A 26882-nucleotide genomic window follows, 5' to 3' on the forward strand; every position below is an offset into this window, starting at 1 on the left:
TTAAAGATCGAGCATTTGAAACTTGTATTTCACGGTCACGGGCTGCAACTGGAGATACGGCCGCTGCTAACACTACATTTGCACTTGCATAGTGTAAAAATGGACTGTGCTCCCTCTGTGCCCCTGGCCCGGCAGTGCTACACGGAGCACCGGCGAGGTGATCAGCTCTTTGATGGAGACGTGGATGACCAGTCCCGTGGGCTGATACGAGTTTCCGAGCCCCGTGTGCAGGGACCTGTTGCATCCTTCCCTCCTGAGGCACCATTGCGGATTGAGGACATTCTGAGGGCCCTGGGTAATTTTCGAACTGTTATATGCGACAACGCCCGGGATCTAGGGAACCGTTTGGATGCTGTTTTCTCTGCTGTGCCCTCGACTGACCGAACATATTCTCGATTGCGGGACGCTGCGCCACACCTTGTGTCCGACTTCTGTGGACTGCCTACCCAGGTGTGCTCGGAGGCGTTGGAGGTATGTGGTCCCGATAGAAGCCGGCTCGACGCTATTTCTCCTGTTGGCCGTGGTTGCCACAAGTGCTGCACACTGCGCCACACTCTACACCAGACCACAGTGGATTACCTACCCAGGTGCATGTGGAGGCGTTGGCTGATCAAGCTTCTGATTCTGCTGAAGTGCTGACCGCAGTGGTTCGGAAGAGGTCTGGTGATTGCGGTTTCCTGCAATGGTTGGTGCATCGTCCTCGGACGCCATGTTTTCCATCTCCTTTGTGTTCTGGTGGCATGACTCTTCGTTCCTTCCTGGAACTGGTGTTCTTGTTCTGGCCTGCTGCTTTTGATGGACTGTTGTTTTGCTTTGATCCTTTCTGTATTATCCTCGGGCAAGCAGCAGTGGTTTTTGTAGACTTTTGTGGACGACCTTCCATTCTGTGTAGCCTATCCCGGGCGCTTCAACCATCCGTGGCGCCGGCTGGGCTATTGGACTCCATTGACCAACTTGATCGCAAGGGACAAGGCTAAGGACGCTTCTTGGATCGCTATTGCGTATATTGCTGGGACCAGGTGGGATAAGCGGGACACTGTTTGAATAGACCGTTGGTGTCATATCGGTTGCGGGGTCGGGGGGTGGGCGGCCGGGATTACATTTGTTGATGGTCTCCCTCCTCCACTGTTTTACATATTTTCTTTTTTCCTTTCTTTTTCCCTTCTCTAAGTCTATATTTCGGGACTCGGTTTTTGGGCGACAGGCACACTGCTAGGGGGGGGGGGGGTGGGTAGGCCGTAGCCTCTGCATGCGTGCGGGGTGGGGGGTTTGGGGGTGGGGATTTTTGTTTCGTTTTAGGACTATGGGCCTTATTTTTCTCCTTTTTCTCTTGATTCTTCTTGCTTTTTCCTCTTTCCTTTGGGTCAGCTTGGTGGCTAGGTGTAGCGTTGCTCATTGTTCTGTAATTAGTCTCTCCACTAACGTTAGTCAAGGTGTTCCACGATCATAGGGCGGGTGCTGATCAGTATGTATTGCAATGTTTGTTATTATCCTCAAATGTTTTTCTGATGATCCTATGATTACCGCTTAGCTTGTTACTGATCTGCTGGGATCACTGCCCGCCATGTGTTTTCGGTGAAGTGAATGCGTCTGATCCTTCTTACCTAAAACTTTTAAAAATTAACCTCATTTATCCTGTACTCAGTGGTCCCCCCCCTTTCCAATATGTGCTGATTTGAATAATTGCTGCTTCTCGTCTATGGGACTGCCGAGCTGTTTTGATTTTGCCTATTGTGCTATCACTTGATTTCGAGGCCGGCCTGAATGGTTGTGGGCCCGTATCTGTAAGCTTATGTTGCACAATAAAGGTTTCCAAAAATAAAAAAAATAAAAAAATAATTGGGCCCAGGAAAAACGCTAGAACAGTCCTAACACCCTTAAGTGGTGCCCCTCCAGCCCTGGACTCTTGGCAGTTATGCTATAGGCGCCCAGATAGCCAAAAGCCAAAACTTGGGATGTAGGAAAAGTTTGGCTGAAAACAGCTCTGGGAACCGAGGGAAGACCGGGACCAACTTGCTTGTCTATCTGTCCAGGTGTATTGCTGGTCGGCCTGACTTTTCTGCACTTCTCGCAATGTTCTTTTTCGCAGCAAATCCAGTTCGGGGTTCCTTCACTAAAGGGGTATTGGGTTTCAAGGAACTCTCGTCGGCTACAGCCTCGTCCAGCTAGAGATTTTTGACTTCCAAAAAAGAGACTAAGTCTGACGGAGGAATCTTTACCACTACCCAATGATGACACCTTTTCCTCGGACACCATTTGAGGCCTTGCCCTGATGAACTTCTACCTGCTCAGAGACTGCTTGTGGAAATTTCTTTCAAGTCCCAAGGAAAGCGCCGACCAGGCCTAAAGCACATAAATCCCCTTTTAATCGAGACCCTGGGGGGAGGTACATTTAATTATAAGTTGTACGATATATTAGGTTTTCCAAGGAATTTTGAACAATTGTTTTTCGTCTTTGCCTGTGCACTGTTAGAGATGACTTTTCGAAAGACGTCACATTATTAGGAGGGCAGTTGTTGATACCACAGAGACAGTTACCCATGTCAAGGTGGCGCCTTGGATACATGTACCTCTGCACTGTTTTACAATATGTCCAGAGATGAGCTCATACAAGAAAGGGGGAATAGGGTCACAACACATACACTCAAGACACCAACATAAATTGAGGTAGTCATGATAGTAAGAGCTAGGCCTGCTTTATGCGAGCGGACTCTACCTCCATCTCTTTTTTACAAAGACTTCTTCCTCCTGTCTTGGCGACCCCATCTCCTCGTTTGGCCACATGCACCCATATCCCCCCTCACATATTTCCCCAAGCTAATCTTTGCCTTATTTTCTCTGTTATTCACTTTCTCACCCCTTAATTCCCATTTCTCTTGAATCCTCCCCTTCACGCTCAAAGAGTCTACCCCATCAGCAGCAAAAGGCATCCGGTCCGTGGAATGCATCAACCCTCATAGACCTTCCTCACCCCACTCTTCCTGATTCCCCCCCTCACTGGCCCTCCCCATCCCCGTTTCATCCAACATATCCTCCATTCATTTTCTTCCTTTTTGTTTGTTGTCCGGAGGATGTGTGGAATTTCAACATGGGTGTCTGAAGGCATAGTTCCTATTCTGAGAGGGGAAGAGACCAATGTGAGCAACAAACTAAGCACCCCCTTGAACTCAAAGGTGCACTTTTACGGGAGACTAGACTGGGCTTATTTGTATTCTCTTAACTTTTTTAGCTCTCATTCTTGAGTGTAATATAGCACCACAGTTCCAGTTTAATTGGGAGGACAGCACTTTAACCATGGAAGTGTGGGTCCTTGCTGACCAGTATTCTTATTTGTACCATGAAATATAAATTGAATAAAAATAAAGAAGCCCGTATAATACACACTGTCCTCTCAGAAGCATTTCACATGAAGTTTGCACATACAAATAATATATTTTTTTAAAGCTTTGTGTTACAAGTTGAGGAAATACTGGCTCTATATGTGCAAACAATCACTACATCCTCATTTGTTCACTGTAACTATTCGGAAACTGGTTAAGAAAGTATGAAAACTAACTTTAAAACACCTCATTTGATTGCTTGGCACTGCATGTAAAACAATTTTCAGCCATCACTTCATACATTCAATTTCAGAACATTCTGTGTAATTTGACATTTATTGCACAATTAAGTGTAATGCAGCCCAAAATATGACAATGTGAAGTAACAAGAGACCCCTTACCTACCTATATGAAGAGATTCGTGTCAGGTTTGAAACAGGAACATCGTACCCACACTCTTCTATAATTTCTTGGCAAGCTATTTCCTCCAAAGATAGATCTGGTTTGTCTACTATGCCAGCACAAAGTTCATAAGTTACTCCTACAGCAGCAGGCAACAGATTTTGTGGGTGGCATGAGACATCCTTGCACTTTTCCTGAAATATTTGAGGGTCATGCCGTTCCATTTCACACATGTAAACAGCTGTAAGATACAGTAAACACATATGTTTTAGAAGTGCACAAACTTAGAAGTACAACTTTGATTACAGAAATGTCTGCGAAAACCGGGAGTAACAGTTCATCTTGGATAGGAGTATTAAAAAAACATACTGGTAAGGTTACTGCTATTCTTTTTGTTCTCTAATACAAATTCAATATATAAATATGTAGGTAAACAGAATAAATACAAATTCATATTAATACAATCAACACGTATGACGTAGCAAGAATAGCTTGACTGGCCAACTAATAGCTAATATAAAGTGAATCACAATTAGAAATCAGAGTTACATTTAAAATTAAGTACAATGTTTAATAATCCAAATAAAGATTGAAAGAGAAAAGAAACAAATGAACAGCAGATGGGAATTATGCGGAAGGTAAAAGTGGTAAGAATAGCAACAGAATAAGGAAGAAGGGTGACCAAATTCCAAAGAAAGACCCTCTAGCCCTTGCAAAGCATTCAGCAGACAACGGAATTTTTATCTTCTGGAGAATAAATATTATTTTGGCTCTGCCGAGTACAAAACAATAGAAAATTGTTTTTTACAACATATTCCATCAGTTTACTCATCAGTCAAATGTTGTCTAGATTAAATCCGAATTTTTACATTTGGTCCATCATTAACCTTTATGAATAATAGAAGTTAAGGGGAAATACAGAAAGCACAAATGCATTTTGCCTGGTGCCAAACATGATTACCTTGTTTTTGCCACAGGTAAACTGAGGCTAACATTGATTCATTAAATTTTACACTTATCTTAAGACAGGCCAGGAAAGTATTATACTGAGTCTAGGATCTTTCAGTTTTTTGAGAAAATTGTCTGCTATTGACCAACTATTGCTGCAGCACCTGATGCTACAATGACATCCACCATGAATTTATATTAAATATACGGGGGTGATACAAAGGAGCCCAGAGGTACAGTGAATCATAAAAAAAGAGCAAAATAGATCCAGCTTGACTGGTTGATTCTAAGGTTCAAGTAAAAACCCAATGTAAGACTTCGCCAACTCATGCAAAAACCTTGACATAGCTGATCAACAAATCATGGTCAACTTTTTTCAAAAGCCACTCAGTAACCAAGCAAGATCACCAGAGCTAGCTCCACAATCATTGATCATTTTAAGTTATCATTTACATTCATTAAATCAACTTTCGTTATCTTCCCAGAACAAATCCGCAAGAGGTCTATAACTGCTAGTGCAGGCCGGATGTAAGTTAGTTTTTTTAAGAAACATACTGGATTCAGGGGGCAGTGACCAAAGCCATCATAAAACGAAATTCATGATATAGGTGAACTAGAGGCAACAATTTCAGAGAACGGAGGTAACAACCATCCAGCAACATGGTCTTATGGCCTGATTTAGATCTTGGTGGGCCTGGTCCTACTGCTGCTTTTTTGACGGTATTTCCGCCTGACTACTAAGCGGTCCATCCACTCCATTTAGATGTTGGCGGTTCGACCAACAAAAGACCATCAAAGTGCTGCCACCTTGGGGGGGGGAGGGCCTAACGCTGATGGAGTGAGTCCCTCTGAACGGGGCTCCTCGCGGCCGGGTCCGATCTGGCATGATCCTGGGCTCTGACAATCGGTCAGGAGCTTGACTGACTGCTGGGACATCAGCGAGAAATGCCTGCAGCAGCTGGAGTAGCAGAGAGTTGCGGTTAAGACACACAAGTCGTTAGTGGGACTAAGCAACAGTGAGGCCGGGATCTAAAATGGTGGCTTGAATGGAAAATGAAGGAACGAAGCCCATGGGGGGCCAAGACTGAGGGTGCACTGTGTGAGACCCGGTGCAGGAGATCTCTGCCCGATTGGGAGACCTTCTTGGCCCGAGCGAAGGCGGTATCGGTCCTGGCGGTGGCGGGTGAGGGCTGGAGCCTGGTGCCAAGAGAGGAGGGGAGGGCTGCGCTAGGCCGAGGCACACCAACTGTGGCCCTCACGCCGCTAACGGCGAACACGAAGACACTTGCCTGCTACCCCGAGAACCGGAGCTGGAGCGGAAGGGCTGGTGTGGACTGGAGCTCTGACCTTGCAACTTGGAGGATCGGAGACTGGGACCATGGTACACCGCGATGCTAGTAGCTGCTGCTCTCCTTCTGTGATGATATATAGAGAGGGGGTTTACCCAAATAAGTCACTGGGGACCTGGGTGCTATATGATATATAAGAAAGGGGTATCAGTGAACCGTTTAAACATTTATCACATTTGCTCGGGATCGCGTAACTAGTTAGCATGGAGGAGTCTCGGACACGGAAAGGATTGACAGATTGATAGCTCTTTCTCGATTCTGTGGGTGGTGGTGCATGGCCGTTCTTAGGTGGTGGAGCAATTTGTCTGGTTAATTCCGATAACGAACGAGACTCCTCCATGCTAACTAGTTACGCGACCCCCAGCAAATGTGATAAATGTTTAAACGGTTCACTGGGACCCCTTTCTTATATATCATATAGCTCTCCTTCTGTGGGCCCCTGGAGAGGAAGTCGCTGAGCTCCGGAGGGGAGCGGCGGCCTAGGAGGAGCGGACAGCGCGAGGCCTGTGGCGGAGCGCACACACAGGTAGGAGCGCTTGCACCAGAGAGATCATTGCCATGCAGACGCTGATGCATTGCAGTCAGGGCTGCTTGAGACGCATTCTGGGAAGCGCGTAAGACCGGGCCCCACGACAACTGACCAGGGACCTGGTGGGCCTGGATGCAGCTCTTCTTCAAGCGGTGGGCATTGCACCAGGCGACAGTTCCCCAGAGCGAGCTGGATCACATGCACAGGTGCCCCTAAACCTGAACTCAGGGCAGAAGAGCATGGGCAAGACAACCAGGAGGAAGGAGCCTGAGCAGAGGGAGCAGAGCACAGCTGCTGGTGCGGCGATGCAGACTCCACTCAGAGAAGCCTTGGAGCAGAAGATAGACACCATTGGCACAAACCTCAACTTACTCAAAAATGACCATAAGAGGCTTGCAGAGAAAGTAGCCAACAACAAGCGTGAGCTGGCAGACATCTCCCCAACACTGGCCTCGATACAAACGCACCTACCAGATATGGAAACCAAAGTGCGGACACTGGAGAACCGGGCAGAACATGCTGAAAATCGCTCCAGCCGCAACAACCTTTGCGTAGTGGGCATGCCCGAAAAAGTAGAAGGAAACGAAGCAGTACAATATCTGGAAAATTTGCTGAAAACCGTGATGGCCCCAAGGGCCTGTCTGAGTTCTTTGCTTTAGAACGAGCGCATGCTGGCTAGGCTTATGTACTTTAAGGACCGAGACGATATCCTGAATCAAGCACGAGCTAAACCGTATCTCAGAGTTAATAACTCCACAGTGCGCATATTCCCTGATTTCTAAAGGGAGATCCAGAAAAGACGAGCATCGTACCAAGAGATTAAAATAGAACTGAGACAATTGAACCTACAGTATTCAATGCTCTGTCCAGAGCGACTACAAGTAATCACTCCAGACGGAACTAAATTCTTTCAATCACCACAGGATGCCAGAGAGTGGCTGAAGAGTCGACATGAACCCATATCGGAAGCGGAAAGGGCCCAATGGCAACAACAGCGCAAGAAGCGCAAAAAAACCCGGGCGACGAAAAGCCTAGCGGTGCCAACTCAAACAGAAGCCAAAAAGGGAAGGCAGAAAGTGATGGAAGAGGTAGCACAAATAAGTGGGGGTCAGACAGATCAGAGGGTGCACGAACGAGAGACCACCTCACAGGATTCTGAATCGGATCTGGAGTCCAACGCCTCTGAACACTCGAGCATGGAGATGCCCAAGGTCACCTGGCGCACTGCAGATGATCTAATATAGAGCGCCTAGTCCCCCTGACGACATGGAGATGGACTGGAATCATACCCCTAGTGCAAAGAGAAGCTGTGACAACATACTGAACACGTGCCCTGAAAGATGTTCCTCATTGCTACTTCTCTACAAATCCTTTTGAACGTTGTTCGGGTTTGGGCAGGCGGCATGTTGCTTCCGGTCAATTGTATTTCTAATTTTTCAATATGGGAGTTAGAGAGAGACACTGTTGTACACATGAGCGATGCTGAGGAAATATGCGAGGGATGAGGGGGCTTGCTGACCGCGGAGGAGGGAGTTCTTGTTCCAACACTAAAACAGACACATGGCTAACACCCAGACATATAAACGCCTAACATGGATGTTCGGGGAATCCATAATATGACAAAGCGATATAAAGTATTCTCTTAATGGCAGAGGAGGGGGACGCACATCACCCTACTCCTAGAAACACATTCACTAGCAAAGAAGGGCAGGCACTAAAGAAAAGATGGAGGGGCCAAGTGTATTTTACCACCTACTCAGGATATGCAAGGGGAGTCCTGATATAGATCCGGGCGGGGGTTCCCTATCAAGTGACGGATACTATCATAGACACTGAGGGTAGGTATGTGGTGATACGAGGCCGCCTGGAGGGAAGGGAGCTGACACTGATGAACATCTATGCTACGAATGTGGAGCAGGGTGCATTCTTTGCGACATTATCGCGACAGCTGGCCCGCTACTAACGCAAATGATATTATTAGGAGGGGACTTTAACTTTGTTGTAGATACTATGATGGACCGCTCATACCCATCCCTACGGGACTCTCAGACTAACCGCACAGCCACAGTATTCGCAGACTGGCAAAAATGATGTTGTCTACGGGACTCATGGAGATGCCTACATCCACAGAGCAGGGATTACTCCTTCTTTTCAAACATTCATGAGGTACAGACTAGACTAGACTTGTTCCTTTCTTCCCTGGACGTTCACAGTCCGATTGAAGCCATTAAGTATCTATCCCAAACTATTTCAGTTCACAACCCAGTGCTTCTGCAACTAAAGTGGGTGCAACCTCGACCCTCCCTACCAACATGAAGACTCCAACCTGATGCACTGGAGGACCAAGTCTTCTGCGAAACAATCAGGAATACAATTAATCAATACTTCCCCAGGTAGAGTGGGACGCCATTAAGGCGATAGTACGAGGGTATTGCATTGCCAAATCCAAAGCAATTGAACAAACGCTAATGACGGACATAGAAGAAGCCGAGAAACAGCTGGGCGACATAGAGCTAAGACGGCCAAACCATGCTGAGATCCAGCAAGATCTCCCAGTGGCCAAAGAGGAGGTAGCAGCACAAGTAGAATGCCTCCGATGCTTTGACTATAAGAACTACATTAATAAAACGAACCCTGAAAGAGATAAATCAGGCTCCTTGCTGGCGTGGCTAGCTAACCCTGCAAAGAGAGGCTCACCAATCTTAGAAATGACAAACGCTGAAGGGGCTAAAATCTATACTCAGGCAGGGATCAACAAGAAATTTGTAAACTACTACTCTACTTTGTATACTTGCTTGTTCTCCGGGGACCCACAAGAGATGCAAGCATACATAGCAAACATAAGAGTGCAGCGACTAGAAGAGGAAACTGTGGAGCCTCTGGGAGAGGACATTAAACCATGTGACATAGCCGCTGCTATTAAGCATATGGCGCGCAACAAGACCCTTGGCACTGACTGGCTCCCTGTGGAGTTTTATTCCACATACTCTGCCGAACTGATTTTCCGACTGGTGACGTTGTAGAAGGCAGCCGATAACACAGCCTTCTTCCAGCAACCATTAGAAAAGCTGTCATAGTCCCGATCCTAAAGCCCAATAAGGAAGCTCACAATACAATGGCTTACTGTCCACTGTCAATGCTAAATATTGATTATAAAATCGTTAGTCGGATCCTTGCCACCCGTTTGCTACCCTACATGAGTACATTAGTACACAGGGACCAGGCCGGGTTCATTCCAACACAGAATACTGCTGAGAATATAAGAAGGCTACTTGATATATTAGAAGCAAATAAAGGGGGTCTTGCAACTGCTGCAATATTCGCAGTAGACATAGAAAAAGCATTTGACAGCCTGGAATGGGGCTACTTGTATGAAGTGACGCTTCATATTGGGCTGGGGGAACGATTTACAAAGTGGACTAGACTGTTTTATACTGATCCCATGGCTAGGGTGCGCACACAATGTACTATATTGAAGGACTGGCCAGTAGAACGAGGCACCAGGCAGGGATGCCCCCACACCCCCCTGCTGCATGCCCTGACCGTGGAACCTCTTGTGATTATGGCCACTATCGAGGCCTAACAACAGACCCAGATAGCCACTATATCACAATTTATGTGGATGACTTACTGCTGTTATTAGATAGAGGAGATAAGGATTTAGCAAAGGCTTGAGACCTGCTGGAAACATTTGGCGCTAATTCAGGGCTTAAGGTGTGCTGGCAAAAATCACAACTCTTCCCAGTACAGAGAATGGGTAACTCACCCCGCTGAACATGGCAATTGGCGCTGGGAATCTAACTGCCTACCGTATCAGGGCGTCCATATATATATCATGACTGGACAAACCTACATGAGGGAAACATAGGACGAGCTACGCAAGGACTAAAAACAGCGCTAGAATTTTGGGGAACTTTGCCACTCTCAGTAGCTGGCCGGATCGCACTACCCAAAAAAATAGCACTTCCCCGCTTGTTGTATTTTTTCAATACACTCCCAAAGTGATCCCTGGGGACTTTTTTGGAGAGCTCGAAGCCCAGGTAAGAACCTTTATTCGGTGCTCAGGATACCGAAGGAACGCCTTGCTCACGCTGCAGCGATCGACGAGGGCAGGTGGTATGGCGGTCCCAGATTTCGAGACTTACTATATAGCAGCACAGGTGCAGTGGTTGGTACAGAACATAGCACGGAGGCGACAGCGAAAGGAACACCCAGATGCAGCAATATTACAAGGGCTTCTACAGATATTTCTAAGACTCAACAGATCAGCCAGGACTGATTCCCATGCACTCAGAGTGCAGACCGGATGCTGGCACCAGGGTTTAAAAAGGATGGGAGTGAAAACCCGTACTCCCCAGCCATCTTATTGGACATACTAAGGGTGCTCCTACATTGAGACAACTGGAGGATTCTAGAGGCCTGGGCCGACACTGGAGTGACAAAAATGGGCGACTTATATAGGGACACAGAATTGATATTGTTTGAGGAGCTATGTGCTGAATTTGGACTGCCCCAAGGACATTTTCTATTTCATAGAGCCCTTACCGCGGCGATCCGCAAGCTCTGGAAGGTGGGCACCACGGAGCCCCCTTCCCAGCAGACCACAAAAAGTCACCATACAGATGTGTTAAAATGAAATCCGAAAGTTGTCACATTAAAAATATACGCAACACACATCATTGGAATAAATGCAATGTAACATGTAAAAATCGCACTAGGTAAGGTGTAACCTTTACCTTATAAAATACCAGTAAAATCAGAGTCAGTTCCAAATTTTAAGTATTCAACATATACTTCAATGTAATATGTTCCCTTATCAAGTGAAAGTCCTGTACGGTATCTAATTTCAATAGTTACCCTATTTAATATGGTGTAATGCATATGTACTCATACTAAATACGTAAATAAGGCGAAACAAACACACCTCTAGTAACACAGCTAAAGAAAATTTGAAGCATCAATTAGTTGGTGCAAGTGGCCATTATTATGATGAAAGCCTGCACCTACATTCAAATACCCATCACATACTATGTTAACCAGTGTATGAAGTAGACATTAAAATAATATTTATTTATTTATTTATTTGTGACATTTGTAGAGCGCACTGTTACCTTACGGTGTCCTGGCGCTATCCTGATAACTCCCAAACTATATCCCGGGAACTAGTTTACAAAAAGCCACGTTTTTAGCTTTTTCCGAAAGGTCATCAGCTCAGGGCACAATCGGAGAGCCACAGGAAGAGCATTCCAGGCCACCGCCGCCCCTCGGCTAAAGCTCCTGCCTCCCCAACAAACTTTCCTGATGCGTGGGGTCTTGATCAGTCCCAAATTGGCTGACCTCAATAGTCTACCTGGTTTATACAGGGGAAAATGTTGCCCCAGGAATGCTGGGCCTATACCATGGGTCGCCTTATAGACAATACATATGCTTTTGAATAGGATCCGCTTCCTTACTGGCAACCAATATAATTTCACCAGTTCATGGGAGATGGATGCAAACTTAGGGAGGCCTGTGAGTAGGCGCGCTGCTGCATTCTGCAGTATCTGTAATTTGTCAAGTATTCCCTGCTGGGCTTCTAGGAGCAAACTGTTGCAGTGATCCAATCGTGAGAGCACCAAGGCCGTCACAACAGTTTTTTTGCATTCCCCCGGGAGGAACGGAAGAACCTTCTGGAGGATTTTCAATGTCCAATTGATAGATGAAGCCAAGGTATTTACCTGGGGTCCATAGGAGAGTCTATCATCTATAATGACCCCCAGGTTCTTGACCTTATTGACTGGAACGGGAAGGCTCCCCATCTCTTCTGGCCACCAACTCGGGCCCCAAAAATTGACCATAGAGCCAAACAGTATCACTTCGGTTTTAGCCGAATTGAGTTTTAAACAGTTTCCGGCCATTCATTTGTTCACAGCCTTCATGCACTCCTGGAACTTGCTGAACACATCAGTCTCCCTCCCTGGTAGCAGTGACACCACAATCTGGTGTCATCTGCGTACGATGTAAGTTCGAACCCATGGGAGCGGATGACTGGGGCCAGGGAGGAGACATAGACATTGAACAAGGTAGGGCTAAGTGAGAAACCCTGAGGAACCCCACAAGATGGTTGGAAGGGTTTCGACTCAAAGTCCCCTAGCGCAACTACCTGGACCCTGTTAGTCAAGAAGGATCTCAAAATGTCTAAAGCCTTCCCCTGGACCCCACATTCTTCCAGCCGGTCCACCAAGATGGTAGGGTGGACCGTATCAAAGGCTGCCGACAAGTCCAGCATAACCAGGGCCGCCCGACCTCTGGAGTCCATCACCTTCCTGACCTCTTCTGTTGACTTGATCAGAGCGGACTCCGTACTGTGGCCTGGTCTAAACCCATGCTGTGAGATGTCTAGCCCCTGAGTGGTTCCTAAATGTGCACTGAGCTGGTTGTTCATGATCCTTTCTATGATCTTGGCCGGCATAGGAAGTCTTGAGATTGGCCGATAACTGTTTGGGTCCGAGATGTCCAAGTTGGGCTTTTTTAGTAGCGGCTTGATGGAAGCCCGCTTCCAGCTCGATGGGAAATCCCCCATCTCAAATAGCTGATTGAATAGTCCGGCTAGGGCATTAGCTATAGGGGTTGCTGCTAGCTTTGCAACTGTTACTGGGCAGGGATCATATGGTGATCCAGATTTTAAACCCAGCAAGTGTCTCTTAATCTCGTCCCCTTCCACTGGGACGAAGTCTAGTAAATTAGAGCACTGGGTGACTGTTGTCTGGCTCCCCGATCTGGAAGCCTGCAGATTCTGTGCCACCGGCGCTTCTAACGATGCAAAGATCTTTTCCACTTTGCTCGAGAAGAACTTAGCCAGACTCTCACAGAGTTCCTGGCTTGGAGGCGTGACAGCTACTTTAGGTGTGGCCAAACTTGTTACTGTATGAAATAGTTCCTTGGACGAATTTTTAGCCCCACAAATGCAATCTGAGAAGTAGGCCTCCTTAAGTTGTCTTATTCTCTCTTTATATTTTCCCTGACTGGCCCTATATATCTTTTTCTCGGCTACGCTGTAATTTTTGCGCCAATTTCGTTCTAGTTTTTTACACTCGCACTTTAGCTCCCAGAGTTCTTCTGTAAACCAGGGAGCTGATGGAGCCGTTCGAGTAGGAAGCCAGCTTTTAGGTGGAGCCAGTTTGACGCAGGCCTGGTCAATCCAATTGGCAAACATAGTGGCGGCCTCCTCTGATCCCGCAGGCAGGGGCACCATAGAGGATGTCAACAGTTCCCTAAAAGACAGTTCTGGGGGCGTGAGGAGCACTCCTATTTAAACAAAAATTTTCAATCTAATCAAGCGGTGCTGCAACTAATCAGGTGTGTCACGCCTGTGGTTGAAATACTTGTTATGATGGGATAAAATCTCATCTAGTTGCGCACAGTTCACCTGGTGTAATCCTACACCTTAAATAATTATGCAATATCAAATCTGTATACTGTAGTCAATCAGTTATTTAATATCATAATCTGATTCTCTTCAAAACAATCACCAAATAATACATTCCGTATTCGTAATACGATTATGATGAACAGTTTAACACAATATTTTCAGTTATGCAATATATTCTATATTGACATTTTATAACCAATAGTAATTCATAACATTTCACAATTTTCCATTCCTGCCCAATGCATTTCGGCACCAAATAGTACCTTCATCAGGGGCTGATCTGCAAAAAATAGATAAAAACATGATGTGTAAGTGTATTCTAGTTAACGTGTGTCATGGGAGTATGTATAATAGGGTAATTTCATTTCATACCTCTCAATACTGTTTGTGTGCTCAGTCAGCTGAAAGTGAAAGACTGTAACACCTGATATTAGTGATATTGAAACGGGCGATATCAAGTCTACTTGATCAAAAACCAAAATGCTGCTCGCTTACCCAATGCTTTCTGGGACTTGGTGTTGCAACCCAACTGTTAGTTATAATCACTCATTTATGTCAATGAATTCAACTTCAGTTTAATGAATAAAAGGTCCTACCTTAACTGGACAGGTTAGGACGACCTATAAACGTGTAGTAAGACGTTTAGATACTTATGTTGAATATCAAGCAGATTTATGTGATGACCAACGGGTCAGAAAAACATACCTTAAGAATAGCTGCTTTCTCCCTAAAAAGTAAATAAATAAAGAAGCTGGTTTGTTTTATAAAACAAACTGATGCAATAAAGGATTCTATCACCTAACCTAAGGTATGCTATCCTGAGAGATACCTGTAATGATTGCCGTCAATGTCCTCAACCGAGTGCTCGAAACGTGATCTGCCAGCAAAGTTAGTGAACTGACCGCGTCTTACTGTTGTATATCGTATCGGAAATCGCGCCATCCACTACACTAAAAACGGACTAAGATCTCAAATCACTGGAAACGCGAACGTTGTAACGTGCCATTTGTTAAAGTGCAAAGCTTATTCAAGATTGTATTTCAAAGCTTGAAGGAAAGATGCTGATGCTTTAAATCAAAGGACGCTAAGCCGAAAAATGTTACCGAATGAGGTTCCCGACTGTTTACAAAGTCTATTGAAGAAATATATGAAAAATAATGTTGCAATGACATACTATTCTTAATATTGCGCATTTTGTCAGGTCTTACGATAGTGTCGAACGGTGCGATGAGAATATAGTCGAACAGTGCGATGAGAATATTGTTCGTAAAGACATGTGGCCCATGGTTTTGTATGTGTAATAAAACGGATGCAAAATGAAGTTCTCGGTATTAGTGAGTATGTGAATGGATATTGATGTGACAAAATGATAACAGGACCACAGGGAACCTTGACATTGATACTAAAACATAAATATAATCATGCTAAATATTCATGCGTAATTATGTGAATAAAATGTCATTTTCAGAGGAAATGATGGTGGTGTACATTCATTATGTTGAATCACAAGAGACCTTGACATTGGTAATATGAAAGTACTAAGTACACCATTCGTAATCAGGTGAATAAGATATACACATCAGAGAAAATCACAATGTCATATACTGTTCTAATGGTAGTAGTATGCTTTTGTTTGTTATTCTAAGCACTGAACTATCTATTTCATTAATTGACTGGACATTCCGGACATGGTAGGGTAGATTGATTGTTCTGGACACTGGAATACTAAAACAGTCGACCCCACTGATTCTAAAGATAACATGATAAAGCATATCTATCGTTTAACCCCGTGGGCTGCATTGTCTATAATTGTTTGATCCCATACAATTCTCGTTGTAGGAGTTTCTGTCTGTTGTCAATGCCAGGTTGAACTGTCCCTTTTTCTATGATCAAGAACCGTAGTTGGGAAATCTTATGATTGGCTGCCTTCCAATGAGTGGCCAGTGGTGATGACAGATGCTGGTTTCGTAATCTGCTTTTATGCTCAGTTAATCTCGTTTTAATCTTCCGCTCAGTTTTGCCAACATACATTCTGCCACAAGGGCATTTGATCCCATATATCACATTCTGAGCGTTGCAATCACTAGTGTGTCTCAGTTTTATGGTTTTACCAGTTGTTGGATGTGAAAAAGTATTGCCAATGATTATGTTAATGCAATTTGTGCAATTCTGACACCGTACGGTACCCTTATAAACCATATTGCGGTCATCCTTAGTAGTACGTTTCAATATTTGCCTGATGTTAGGTCCTCTCATGTACGCATGCAACGGTTGTTGTGCGAATATGCCATTAAAGTCTTTCTCTGCAGACAGAAGTTCCCATCTCTGATTAATAATCCGTTTGATTTTCGTGGATACTGTAGTAAACTTTGACACAAATACCAATCTGTCTTTATTAGTTATAGGTCTCGGTTGGAACAATGTTTGTCTATTCATTTGTGAAACTCGCTCTTTGCTATGTTCCACTACATGCACTGGATATCCCCATCTTGGTATCTTGGGCGAACCTTTCAATGTTAGCATCACATGTTGTTTGTGAACAGATCCTTTTAACACGAATAAATTGAGAGAGGGGTAAATTCTCCACTAATCGCTTGGGGTGGAAACTGGTGTAGTGCAACGCACTGTTTCGATCTGTGGATTTAGTGTATAGTTCAGTATTGAAACCCATCGGATGTTTGTGTATCCTCACATCTAGAAAATCCATCATGTTACGATCAATTTTATATGTAAATTGAATTCTTGGGTTCACCTGATTAAGATGTTGCATGGTGTCCAGTAATGATTCCTCAGTGCCTTGCCAGATAAGAAAAATGTCGTCTATGAAACGACAATACATTTTGACTTGTGACCACTTTGTAGTTTCAATCAGATGTTCTGATTCAAATTGCGCCATGAAAATGTTCGCATATGCAGGAGCCCCTGCAAAGCCCATAGAAGTTCCCGTCATTTGGGCATAAAAACGTTGATTCCATTCGAAGTAACTGTTGTGTAAACAGAATTTCAACAACTGCAAAAGAAACACTTTATCTGTGGGTAGATCATCCATTTGCAAAAGTGCCCATTCCACTGAGTCTAGCCCAGTGGAGTGTGGTATTAAAGTATACAGGGATACTACATCAATTGTACAAAGAATCCAACTTTCTTCTACTTCACCATTGATTTCTGAGATTTTAGTTAAAACATCACTTGTGTCTCTTATGTAAGATCTCCATCTTTGTACGAACTTCTGCAGAAAAAAATCCAGGTATCTTCGAGGGGATCAAAAATAGACCCACACCCCGAGACGATAGGTCTGCAAGGTTGATTAGTTAGATGTTTGTGCACCTTTGGGAGCATGTATAGACTTGGACAACGTGGATGGTTGGTAGTCAAAAAACCTCTGATTTTATCGTCGATCCAATCGTGTTCAACGGCTTTTTGCAAGAAATCTTTAAGCATCAGCTGTAGTAATCCTGTAGGATCCCTATCCAAAAGTTGGTATGTAGTTGTGTCAGAGACATGTTCCTCTACTTTTGAAATATAGAAATCCATATCCATTACTACCATTGCTCACCCTTTGTCAGCTGGTTGAATCTGTATTGTCCGATTCTTTGCTAGATTGTGTATCGTTTGTTGTTCAGATCTTGTGAGATTACTGAGTTTTATTTTCTTGTAATCCAAGCCTTGTATGTCCTTTTTCACCATTGTTTCAAATGTATCAAGCATTTTATGCGACACTGGCGGTTGGTAAGTACTCTTAGGTTTGAAGCGTGTATTGTATTCATTTTGGGTTGTGTCTGTGGGTTGAACTATGTTGCTGAAAAAGTGTCTTAATTTCAGCGTTCTCATGAACCAGTAAAAAGCTCCTTCTAATTCCATTTCACTTGCTCTGACTGTTGGAACAAAAGATAATCCCTTATTTAACACTCTTATCTGTTGTTGTGTGAGAGTAGTTGAGGAGATGTTGATGATCAGACTACTGTCCTCCCGCTCCTTAAGGATTTTCCGGCCATTTCCTCGCCTGGTTTTTCGCTTACTGTTGTTACTGTTGGTTGACCCGTAGGTTGTAATCCTTGGTTTTGTGTGTGGGACAAAAAAGCCACATTTCCACTCGTGGTTGGTTGTTGTATACTCTCCGTGGATATCGTCAGGGTCTGATTGGTTAATTGGACTGGTCCCCGAGTGATTGATGTTTCTTTCTCAGTCACTAAGCTCTCCTCAGAGGAGTGTGTTGTTGTTTGTGCTTTTTTTGGGTGGTATTGTCGACGGGCATAAATCTCCGCCCAGGTGTACACCTCGTTGAGTTTGTAGTCGATGGTGTCACGTTTATATTTCCGTAATTTACCCTCCTGGAGTTCTTTACTGTACTTTTCGAGTTTCTGAGTTAATCCATCTATACTCAATTGCCAAGAATCAACCTCCATTATAGTCTCGAGTTCTGATTTTAATATGGAGATTTCCTCTTCAAGTTCCCGGATTGTTTTAGAATGTTCCTCTATAATCAAAAGGATCAGATCTAGCGAACATTTATTGAGTATATTGTACCATTTCTCCACAAATTTAGCGTTCTAATTAAACCGAAACAACATTGGCTTGATCGACAATCGTAGTCCCCTTGGGATTCGCTTGGCTTTGTGATACTGCACCAATGTTGATGCATGCATTTTTTGGTTTAACTGATGTCTGGTTAAGTATTCAAGTTGTTTTAGCTGCTGACTGATGGAACCCCCATGAGCATCCATTGTACGTACTTCCTGTATCATAGAATACATTTTATTAGCCTGTTCCAATGTATAAGCCATTGTGCTGGCCCTATTGTCCGTCATCGCTGTAATATTATCAAACTGCATCGTGACGTTGGGTGCTTCCCCACCTAGTGACTAAGTGTAAAAGACAGTTCTGGGGGTGTGAGGAGCACTCCTATTTAAACAAAAATTTTCAATCTAATCAAGCGGTGCTGCAACTAATCAGGTGTGTCACGCCTGTGGTTGAAATACTTGTAATGATGGGATAAAATCTCATCTAGTTGCGCACAGTTCACCTGGTGTAATCCTACACCTTAAATAATTATGCAATATCAAATCTGTATACTGTAGTCAATCAGTTATTTAATATCATAATCTGATTCTCTTCAAAACAATCACCAAATAATACATTCCGTATTCGTAATACGATTATGATGAACAGTTTAACACAATATTTTCAGTTATGCAATATATTCTATATTGACATTTTATAACCAATAGTAATTCACAACATTTCAAAATTTTCCATTCCTGCCCAATGCATTTCGGCCCCAAATAGTGCCTTCATCTAGGGGCTGATCGGCAAAAACTAAATAAAAACATGATGTGTAAGTGTATTCTAGTTAACGTGTGTCATGGGAGTATGTATAATAGGGTAATTTCATTTCATACCTCTCAATACTGTTTGTGTGCTCAGTCAGCTGAAAGTGAAAGACCGTAACACCTGATATTAGTGATATTGAAACGGGTGATATCAAGTCTACTTGATCAAAAACCAAAATGCTGCTCGCTTACCCAACGCTTTCTGGGACTTGGTGTTCTATAGGAAAGAGTAGTTGCAACCCAACTGTTAGTTATAATCACTCATTTATGTCAATGAATTCAACTTCAGTTTAATGAATAAAAGGTCCTACCTTAACTGGACAGGTTATGACGACCTATAAACGTGTAGTAAGACGTTTAGATACTTATGTTGAATATCAAGCAGATATATGTGATGACCAACGGGTCAGAAAAACATACCTTTAGAATAGCTGCTTTCTCCCTAGAAAGTAAATAAATAAAGAAGTGGGTTTGTTTTATAAAACAAACTGATGTAATACAGGATTCTATCACCTAACCTAAGGTATGCTATCCTGAGAGATACCTGTAATGATTGCCGTTAATGTCCTCAACCGAGTGCTCGAAACGTGATCTGCCAGCAAAGTTAGTGAACTGACCGCGTCTTACTGTTGTATATCGTATCGGAAATCGCGCCATCCACTACACTAAAAACGGACTAAGATCTCAAATCACTGGAAACGCGAACGTTGTAACGCGCCATTTGTTAAAGTGCAAAGCTTATACAAGATCGTATTTCAAAGCTTAAAGGAAAGATGCTGATGCTTTAAATCAAAGGACGCTAAGCCGAAAAATGTTACCGAATGAGGTTCCCGACTGTTTACAAAGTCTATTGAAGAAATATATGAAAAATAATGTTGCAATGACATACTATTCTTAATATTGCGCATTTTGTCAGGTCTTACGATAGTGTCGAACGGTGCGATGAGAATATAGTCGAACAGTGCGATGAGAATATTGGTCGTAAAGACATGTGGCCCATGGTTTTGTATGTGTAATAAAACGGATGCGAAATGAAGTTCTCGGTATTAGTGAGTATGTGAATGGATATTGATGTGGCAAAATGATAACAGGACCACAGGGAACCTTGACATTGATACTAAAACATAAATATAATCATGCTAAATATTCATGCGTAATTATGTGAATAAAATGTCATTTTCAGAGGAAATGATGGTGGTGTACATTCATTATGTTGAATCACAAGAGACCTTGACATTGGTAATATGAAAGTACTAAGTACACCATTCGTAATCAGGTGAATAAGATATACACATCAGAGAAAATCACAATGTCATATACTGTTCTAATGGTAGTAGTATGCTTTTGTTTGTTATTCTAAGCACTGAACTATCTATTTCATTAATTGACTGGACATTCCGGACATGGTAGGGTAGATTGATTGTTCTGGATACTGGACTACTAAAACAGTCGACCCCACTGATTCTAAAGATAACATGATAAATCATATCTATCGTTTAACCCCGTGGGCTGCATTGTCTGTAATTGTTTGATCCAATACAATTCTCGTTGTAGGAGTTTCTGTCTGTTGTCAATGCCAGGTTGAACTGTCACTTTTTCTATGATCAACCGTAGTTGGGAAATCTTATGATTGGCTTCCTTCCAATGAGTGGCCAGTGGTGATGACAGATGCTGGTTTCGTATTCTGCTTTTATGCTCAGTTAATCTCGTTTTATTCTTCCGCTCAGTTTTGCCAACATACATTCTGCCACAAGGGCATTTGATCCCATATATCACATTCTGAGCGTTGCAATCACTAGTGTGTCTCAGTTTTATGGTTTTACCAGTTGTTGGATGTGAAAAAGTATTGCCAATGATTATATTATTGCAATTTGTGCAATTCTGACACCGTACGGTACCCTTACAAACCATATTGCGGTCATCCTTAGTAGTACGTTTCAATATTTGCCTGATGTTAGGTCCTCTCATGTACGCATGCAACGGGTGTTGTGCGAATATGCCATTAAAGTCTTTCTCTGCAGACAGAAGTTCCCATCTCTGATTAATAATCCGTTTGATTTTCGTGGATACTGTAGTAAACTTTGACACAAATACCAATCTGTCTTTATTAGTTATAGGTCTCGGTTGGAACAATGTTTGTCTATTCATTTGTGAAACTCGCTCTTTGCTATGTTCCACTACATGCACTGGATATCCACGATCTTGGCAAGATTTAAAAGGGAATGTGCTATCCACCTAGGAAAATAAATTTACAGACATATTACCAGGGCCACCCAAATAAATCAGGAGGGAGTTGTACTGCCTTTCGGCATACTTTAGGGGTAATTTGGCGGTTTCTAGTGTTAGGAGCCGCTGTAGCCGATCCACGGCAATATTTAAAAGGGAATGTGCTGTATACTAAGCGATTGTACATTACTTTCTTATGCCAATACACTGAGTAAATTACATGTGTTTTAAATGTGATAGACGGCACTGCCTGAGGTTTTGAGATTGAATTGTTGAAATATGAATGTCATTCAATCAACACGTGTAACTGCTCATTGAAGGTTTGATTATGAATGTGGCACTATGACATAGTATATGTATTTGGCTGGCCGATTCACGGCATTATGTACAATTTTTAACAAGTTCAAAATTATGGCTTGAAAGTAATTTTGATTGCTGATTAAGTATGAATTCTTGCTTATTTTGCACATTCCAATATGGCGCTTGTGTAATGCGGACGAGCAGTCCTACCTCACTTTCCTCATGATATCGCGCACTGCACTTTAAAAATGGCTCCTGTGCAACACCCGTGTTGACACATTGAAAAAGGGCTTGACCCGAAACGCGTCTGTGAGGAGCGCACGAATAAAGGAAATAACTGATCAAACACCCTGCGAGTGCTGTTTCTTCTTTCCTGGCTGGGGGAATATATATATATATATATATACATATATACATACACAGCAAAACGGAACTCTCTCTGGTGATGTTTATGGAGGGGGCATGGACCGCTCCTCGCCACTTGCCAGCTCAAATGGACGCTCCGCAGTAATTGGCAAGGACGACGGAGAAAGGGTGATGAGAGAGGGTGCTCCTCTCTTTGGAACAGTGCAGAAACGGCAACGATTTAAAATCATGGCAACAACCAGCACTAAGCAGCAAACCAATAGAAGCACGAACTTGGGATAACAAGGCAAAATGTTTGAAAATAACGCTATCAAGCAGTAATAAGAATCAACTTGCACGTTCCCTCAACATTGTTGGTGCATTCTGGGACCTGAAGTAATTGGCAGGCAAACACCACTTGGTTTTTAATTTAACTACGCTCACCTGTGAACAAGACGTAAGTGAGGTCGAAACGCGTTAGGTGTAAAGAGCGCAATGTTGCACATGAAATGACGAATAAAGGTCAGCTGAATCGTCAGTCACTGTGGGGCTCTTTTGTTGTTCGTGGTTCTACCCGCAGTTTCCCAGGATCTCCGTTCCTGGTTCAGAGCCCGCCCTGCAGGACCGGTGGCCCCCAGCAAAACGGAACTCTCTCTGGTGATATATATATATATATATATATATATATATATATATATATATATATACATATATATATCCACACTGCTTCTGTGCTCGTATTTAAGTCAGGTTTATTATCCTTTCCAGGGTCAATTTCGGCATGACGCGTTTCGGGTAGAGACTACCCTTGATCACATAGCGACCATGCAGTACAACATCACATTTAAATACTTTTTTTCTTCATTCATTAACCACCACGTGATAATAGACAGTGAAGATCTACTAAAGTGCTGAATAGCAACGTTCAGACGCTTTAAAAGGTGATTTCACTGGTTTAAATTTACATCCATTTTTGTCGGTCTTATTTCATTTAAAGTTATATTCTTAGCAGCATAAATGCGTAAATACTATTGTGCACCATATTGCAATAAATATAGAATAAATACAATAATAAATAATTATTATATTATTTACAATATTTACAATTAAGAGAATCTGTCTTAAAACATACCATCTCATAGTTATTGTAAAATACACAATGTTAAAATTTCACCAATGTCAACTTAAATGCTACAATTAACAAGTGCAAATTTATGCTTGGTTTGGTGTACACTTCTTTTCTTCTGCCTTAATGCAGTTATTTGTGTGCAAATATCGCAGAAATTAGCAGCTCATTTGATTTTACCGATCTGCATGTCATACTTATGGATTCACCTTTATAAATTGCATTTCATGAGTTTCTTCAAGAATAGCGTTGACATCCGGTCCCGGATGTCACTCCACCTTGACTCAATTAAACATTCTATTTTATCATTGCCAAAAGTGCTCAGTGCAAAAAGTGAAAAAAGGAAGAGATTTACAATCATAAGTAAGCGATGAGAAAATAAGATTTATGATAGAAAATTGCGTTAGCATTTTGATCTGGGGGATTAATCCATTTATTTTTGACTTTCTCATTTCACAGTGTCTATTGTTTTTTAAACTATGTTAGTTTTTTCTTTTTCCATTTTTTATGTTTTTCTTTAATATCAAGCACTGTAAATTCCATAAACTTGACTGCGTCTGTCCTATAAAGATATTAAGGACATGAGGAGATTTCTAAAGGAATGTGTGTAAATCTTCCGTGTTATTTAAGCCATTCGGAGACTTGCTGTTTAAGTTTAAAATGTATTTGGTCTCCAATTGCCTCAATAGTTTCTCTCTATCGCCGCCTTTTTTGGGTACCGGTACCATGTCAATGACAAAGTACGAAATACCATTAATATCTTTATCATGCGTTGTCTTAAAATGTCTCGCTACCGGATAGGCAGGATCGCAGTTAATTATTGCTCTTATGTGTTGTAAGATCCTCACGTGCACCAGGTGCTTAGTACTTCCCACGTATCTAAGCCCACAGGTGCACCAGGTGCACGTGAGTACATATACCGCAAATTCTGTGCGGCAGTTGTAATTTCCCTTGATGTCCATTTCATAGTCTTTAAAAGGCGTGCTGTATTTGGTAGTGTTCCTCCCAAAATTGCACGCCTGACAAGTAGCACATTTAAAGAACCCCTGTTTGAAAGGTAGCCAAGTTTTAGTAACAGGAGCCCCTGTTGCCGGGGGTTTTAGATAAATAAGCGGCCATATTTTTGCATTTCCTAAAGGTTACACTGGGCTTGCCAGGTAAACTCTCTTTTAAAATGCTATCAGTTAACACAATTGGCCAATTCTTATTTAAGATGGTTCTTATTTTGTGCTCTTGCCTGCTAAATGTAGTTATAAATCTTGGTGTCTCATTATTTTCAGTGATCTAATTTTCTACATTGTTGGTTATTGGCAATAGCTCCGATCTGGGCCTTTCACTAGCTTTAAGTGTGGCTTTTGTTAAGATGTCCTCTGTGTAGCCCCTTCTTTTCATCCTTTCTAAACTTTACTTTTTACATATTTCACATTCTTCAGGGGTGCTGCATATGAGCTTCAATCGCAGGATCTCTCCATAAGGGATACTTGCGATTAGATGTTTCAGGTGTGCGCTTGAGGCATGAAGAATTGCATTTCCTGCCGTGGGTTTCCTATAGGCAGTTGTAGTTAATTTGTTATCAACAACCTGTACTCGCACATCTAAAAATTCAATTGTGCTCAAGCTGCAGTATGACGTAAGGTGGAAATTGAAGTCATTAGTGTTAAGTTTACCTATGAATTTGTTGGCACTTTGCTTGTCCCCCTTCCAGACTACGAAGACATCATCTATAAACCGAAGCCATAGAATTACCTTTTGTTCAAACATTTCCCTGTGCTGCCCCATGAGGACCTGCCTCTCCAAGAACCCTACGCGCAAGCACGCGTAGCTCGGGGAAAAGCAGGCAGCCATGGCAAAACCCCGTTTTTGTCTGAACATATCCTTGCCAAAGGAAAAATAGTTGTTGTTAAGGCACCAAGTGATCAAGGATATCAACATCTTGTTGTGCAACACATATTCTGCTGGACGAGAGTTCAAAAAATGTTCAACGCCCTACAAACCACACTCATGTTGTATACTGGTGTATAATGACTATATCAAGAGTCAATAACAATAAGTCTTCAGTCCAAGGGAAATTATCAATTCGTTTTAAAAAGTCACCTGTATCTTTCAGGTATGACGGCATTTTCTTGACCAAATCCTGCAGAAAAAAATCTACATATTGGCCCACATGCTCAGTCATTCTGTTAATGGCGGAAATGATTGGGCGTCCTGGTATAGGAACCTTTCCTTTATGTAGTTTAGGTAATAGATACAGAAAGGGCATTTCTGGATGGGTCTTAAACATGAAGTTGAATTCTTCTCTAGTAATTTATCCCTCTCTTTTCCACCTTTCTAGTTCCTTTTTGATGTAGTCTTTAGCCTTATTATAGGCTGTCAGGGTGGTTTTCTCATAGCAATTGGAATCTTCCAACTGTCTCTATGCTTCTGTATCATATTGATCTTCTGGCAATAAAACAATGTTTCTGCCTTTATCGGATTTTTTCACGATGATTTCTGAATTATTGTTGATTTTATCATCAAATTATTAAACTGGATTTGACTTTGGTTTGATCTACGTTTTTCACGGTTAATTTGGCAGTTTAGATTCTTTATTTCTACCGTCACTCGATTGTGAAACACGTCAATGGCGTCTTTTGGCATGAGGGGAATAAATGATGACTTAGGTTTAAATGGGCTCTCACCTGCACCTTTTTGTAATAGGTCCATTTCTCTGAGCCTGGTTTGTGTCGATATTTGTGAGGTATTTTCTTCTTCATTGTTCAATTCATGTAAGGCCAATAGAGTTGGAACTTCTGATGCTTGTAAATGGGAACCTGGTGTATTAGGCGTTTTGCTCCGTTTATCATCCCACACATTTTTCATGGCAAAGAATTTTTTTAGTTTTAGTTTTCTAATAACCAAGAAAAGATCAATGCGTGTGGTTGCATAATTAAAGTTCGTATTAGGACAATAGTTCAGGCCTAACGCTAAGAGTTGCTCCTCCGCTTTTGTTATTGTCATTGTGGTTAAATTCACTACTGTTTGTTCATCAACTCTCATTTCTTGCGCCAAAAGTTTTGCTTCTTTTTGGGCTTTCCGCTTGCGTTTCCTCCGGTTTGTCCGCCTGATTGTGTCCCGCCTTTTCCGACCTGATTTTTTTCGTTCCGCGGTATCAGGGTTTTCAATCGGGCCTCCATCAAAAAATCAACCTCCTCTCCCAAACTTAAGACTACAAAGTTCGGATCTCCACTGTTGGTATTTGTTGAGTTGACACTGGATCCACTTGTTAGTGACTCCGTGTCTGTGTCCCTTCTTCATTTGTGTTTGCGGTGCCAGCTTGCAAAACATTAGGTTTGGCGGTGTTTGTTCCTTTTAGTTGGCGTATGTTGTCATATTTTTTTGCAAACATGTATATTTACCCCCGTTGGTAATCCACTAAATCTCGGGCAAATTAGTGTACCTTTCTGATTTTTATTTTCTCCTCATGTTTTTTCAAAAGCTCTTTGATTTAATTCCTTTTTGACAGAATCCAATCTTGCTTGTCCGATTTGCACAGTTCCTTCTCAATTTCCTCAATCTCAGCAATTAGTGCTAAACGATCTATATCCGCATACTTGATC

The 26882-nt window shown here is 42.6% G+C and overlaps 1 protein-coding gene across 1 annotated transcript in view; it reads right to left on the bottom strand.

The window, feature by feature from the left end:
- The window catches only part of NUDT14 (nudix hydrolase 14), a 584870-nt gene that overhangs the window by 92874 nt on the left and 465114 nt on the right, over window positions 1–26882 (bottom strand). Inside the window, exon 4 of the mRNA XM_086937918.1 lies at window positions 3726–3963. Within this exon, the coding sequence (XP_086794044.1) occupies window positions 3726–3963 (238 nt within the window). The remainder of the gene's footprint in view (window positions 1–3725; window positions 3964–26882) is intronic.

Source organism: Lissotriton vulgaris, chromosome 9 (genome assembly GCF_964263255.1).
Source record: "Lissotriton vulgaris chromosome 9, aLisVul1.2, whole genome shotgun sequence".
NCBI lineage: Eukaryota > Metazoa > Chordata > Amphibia > Caudata > Salamandridae > Lissotriton > Lissotriton vulgaris.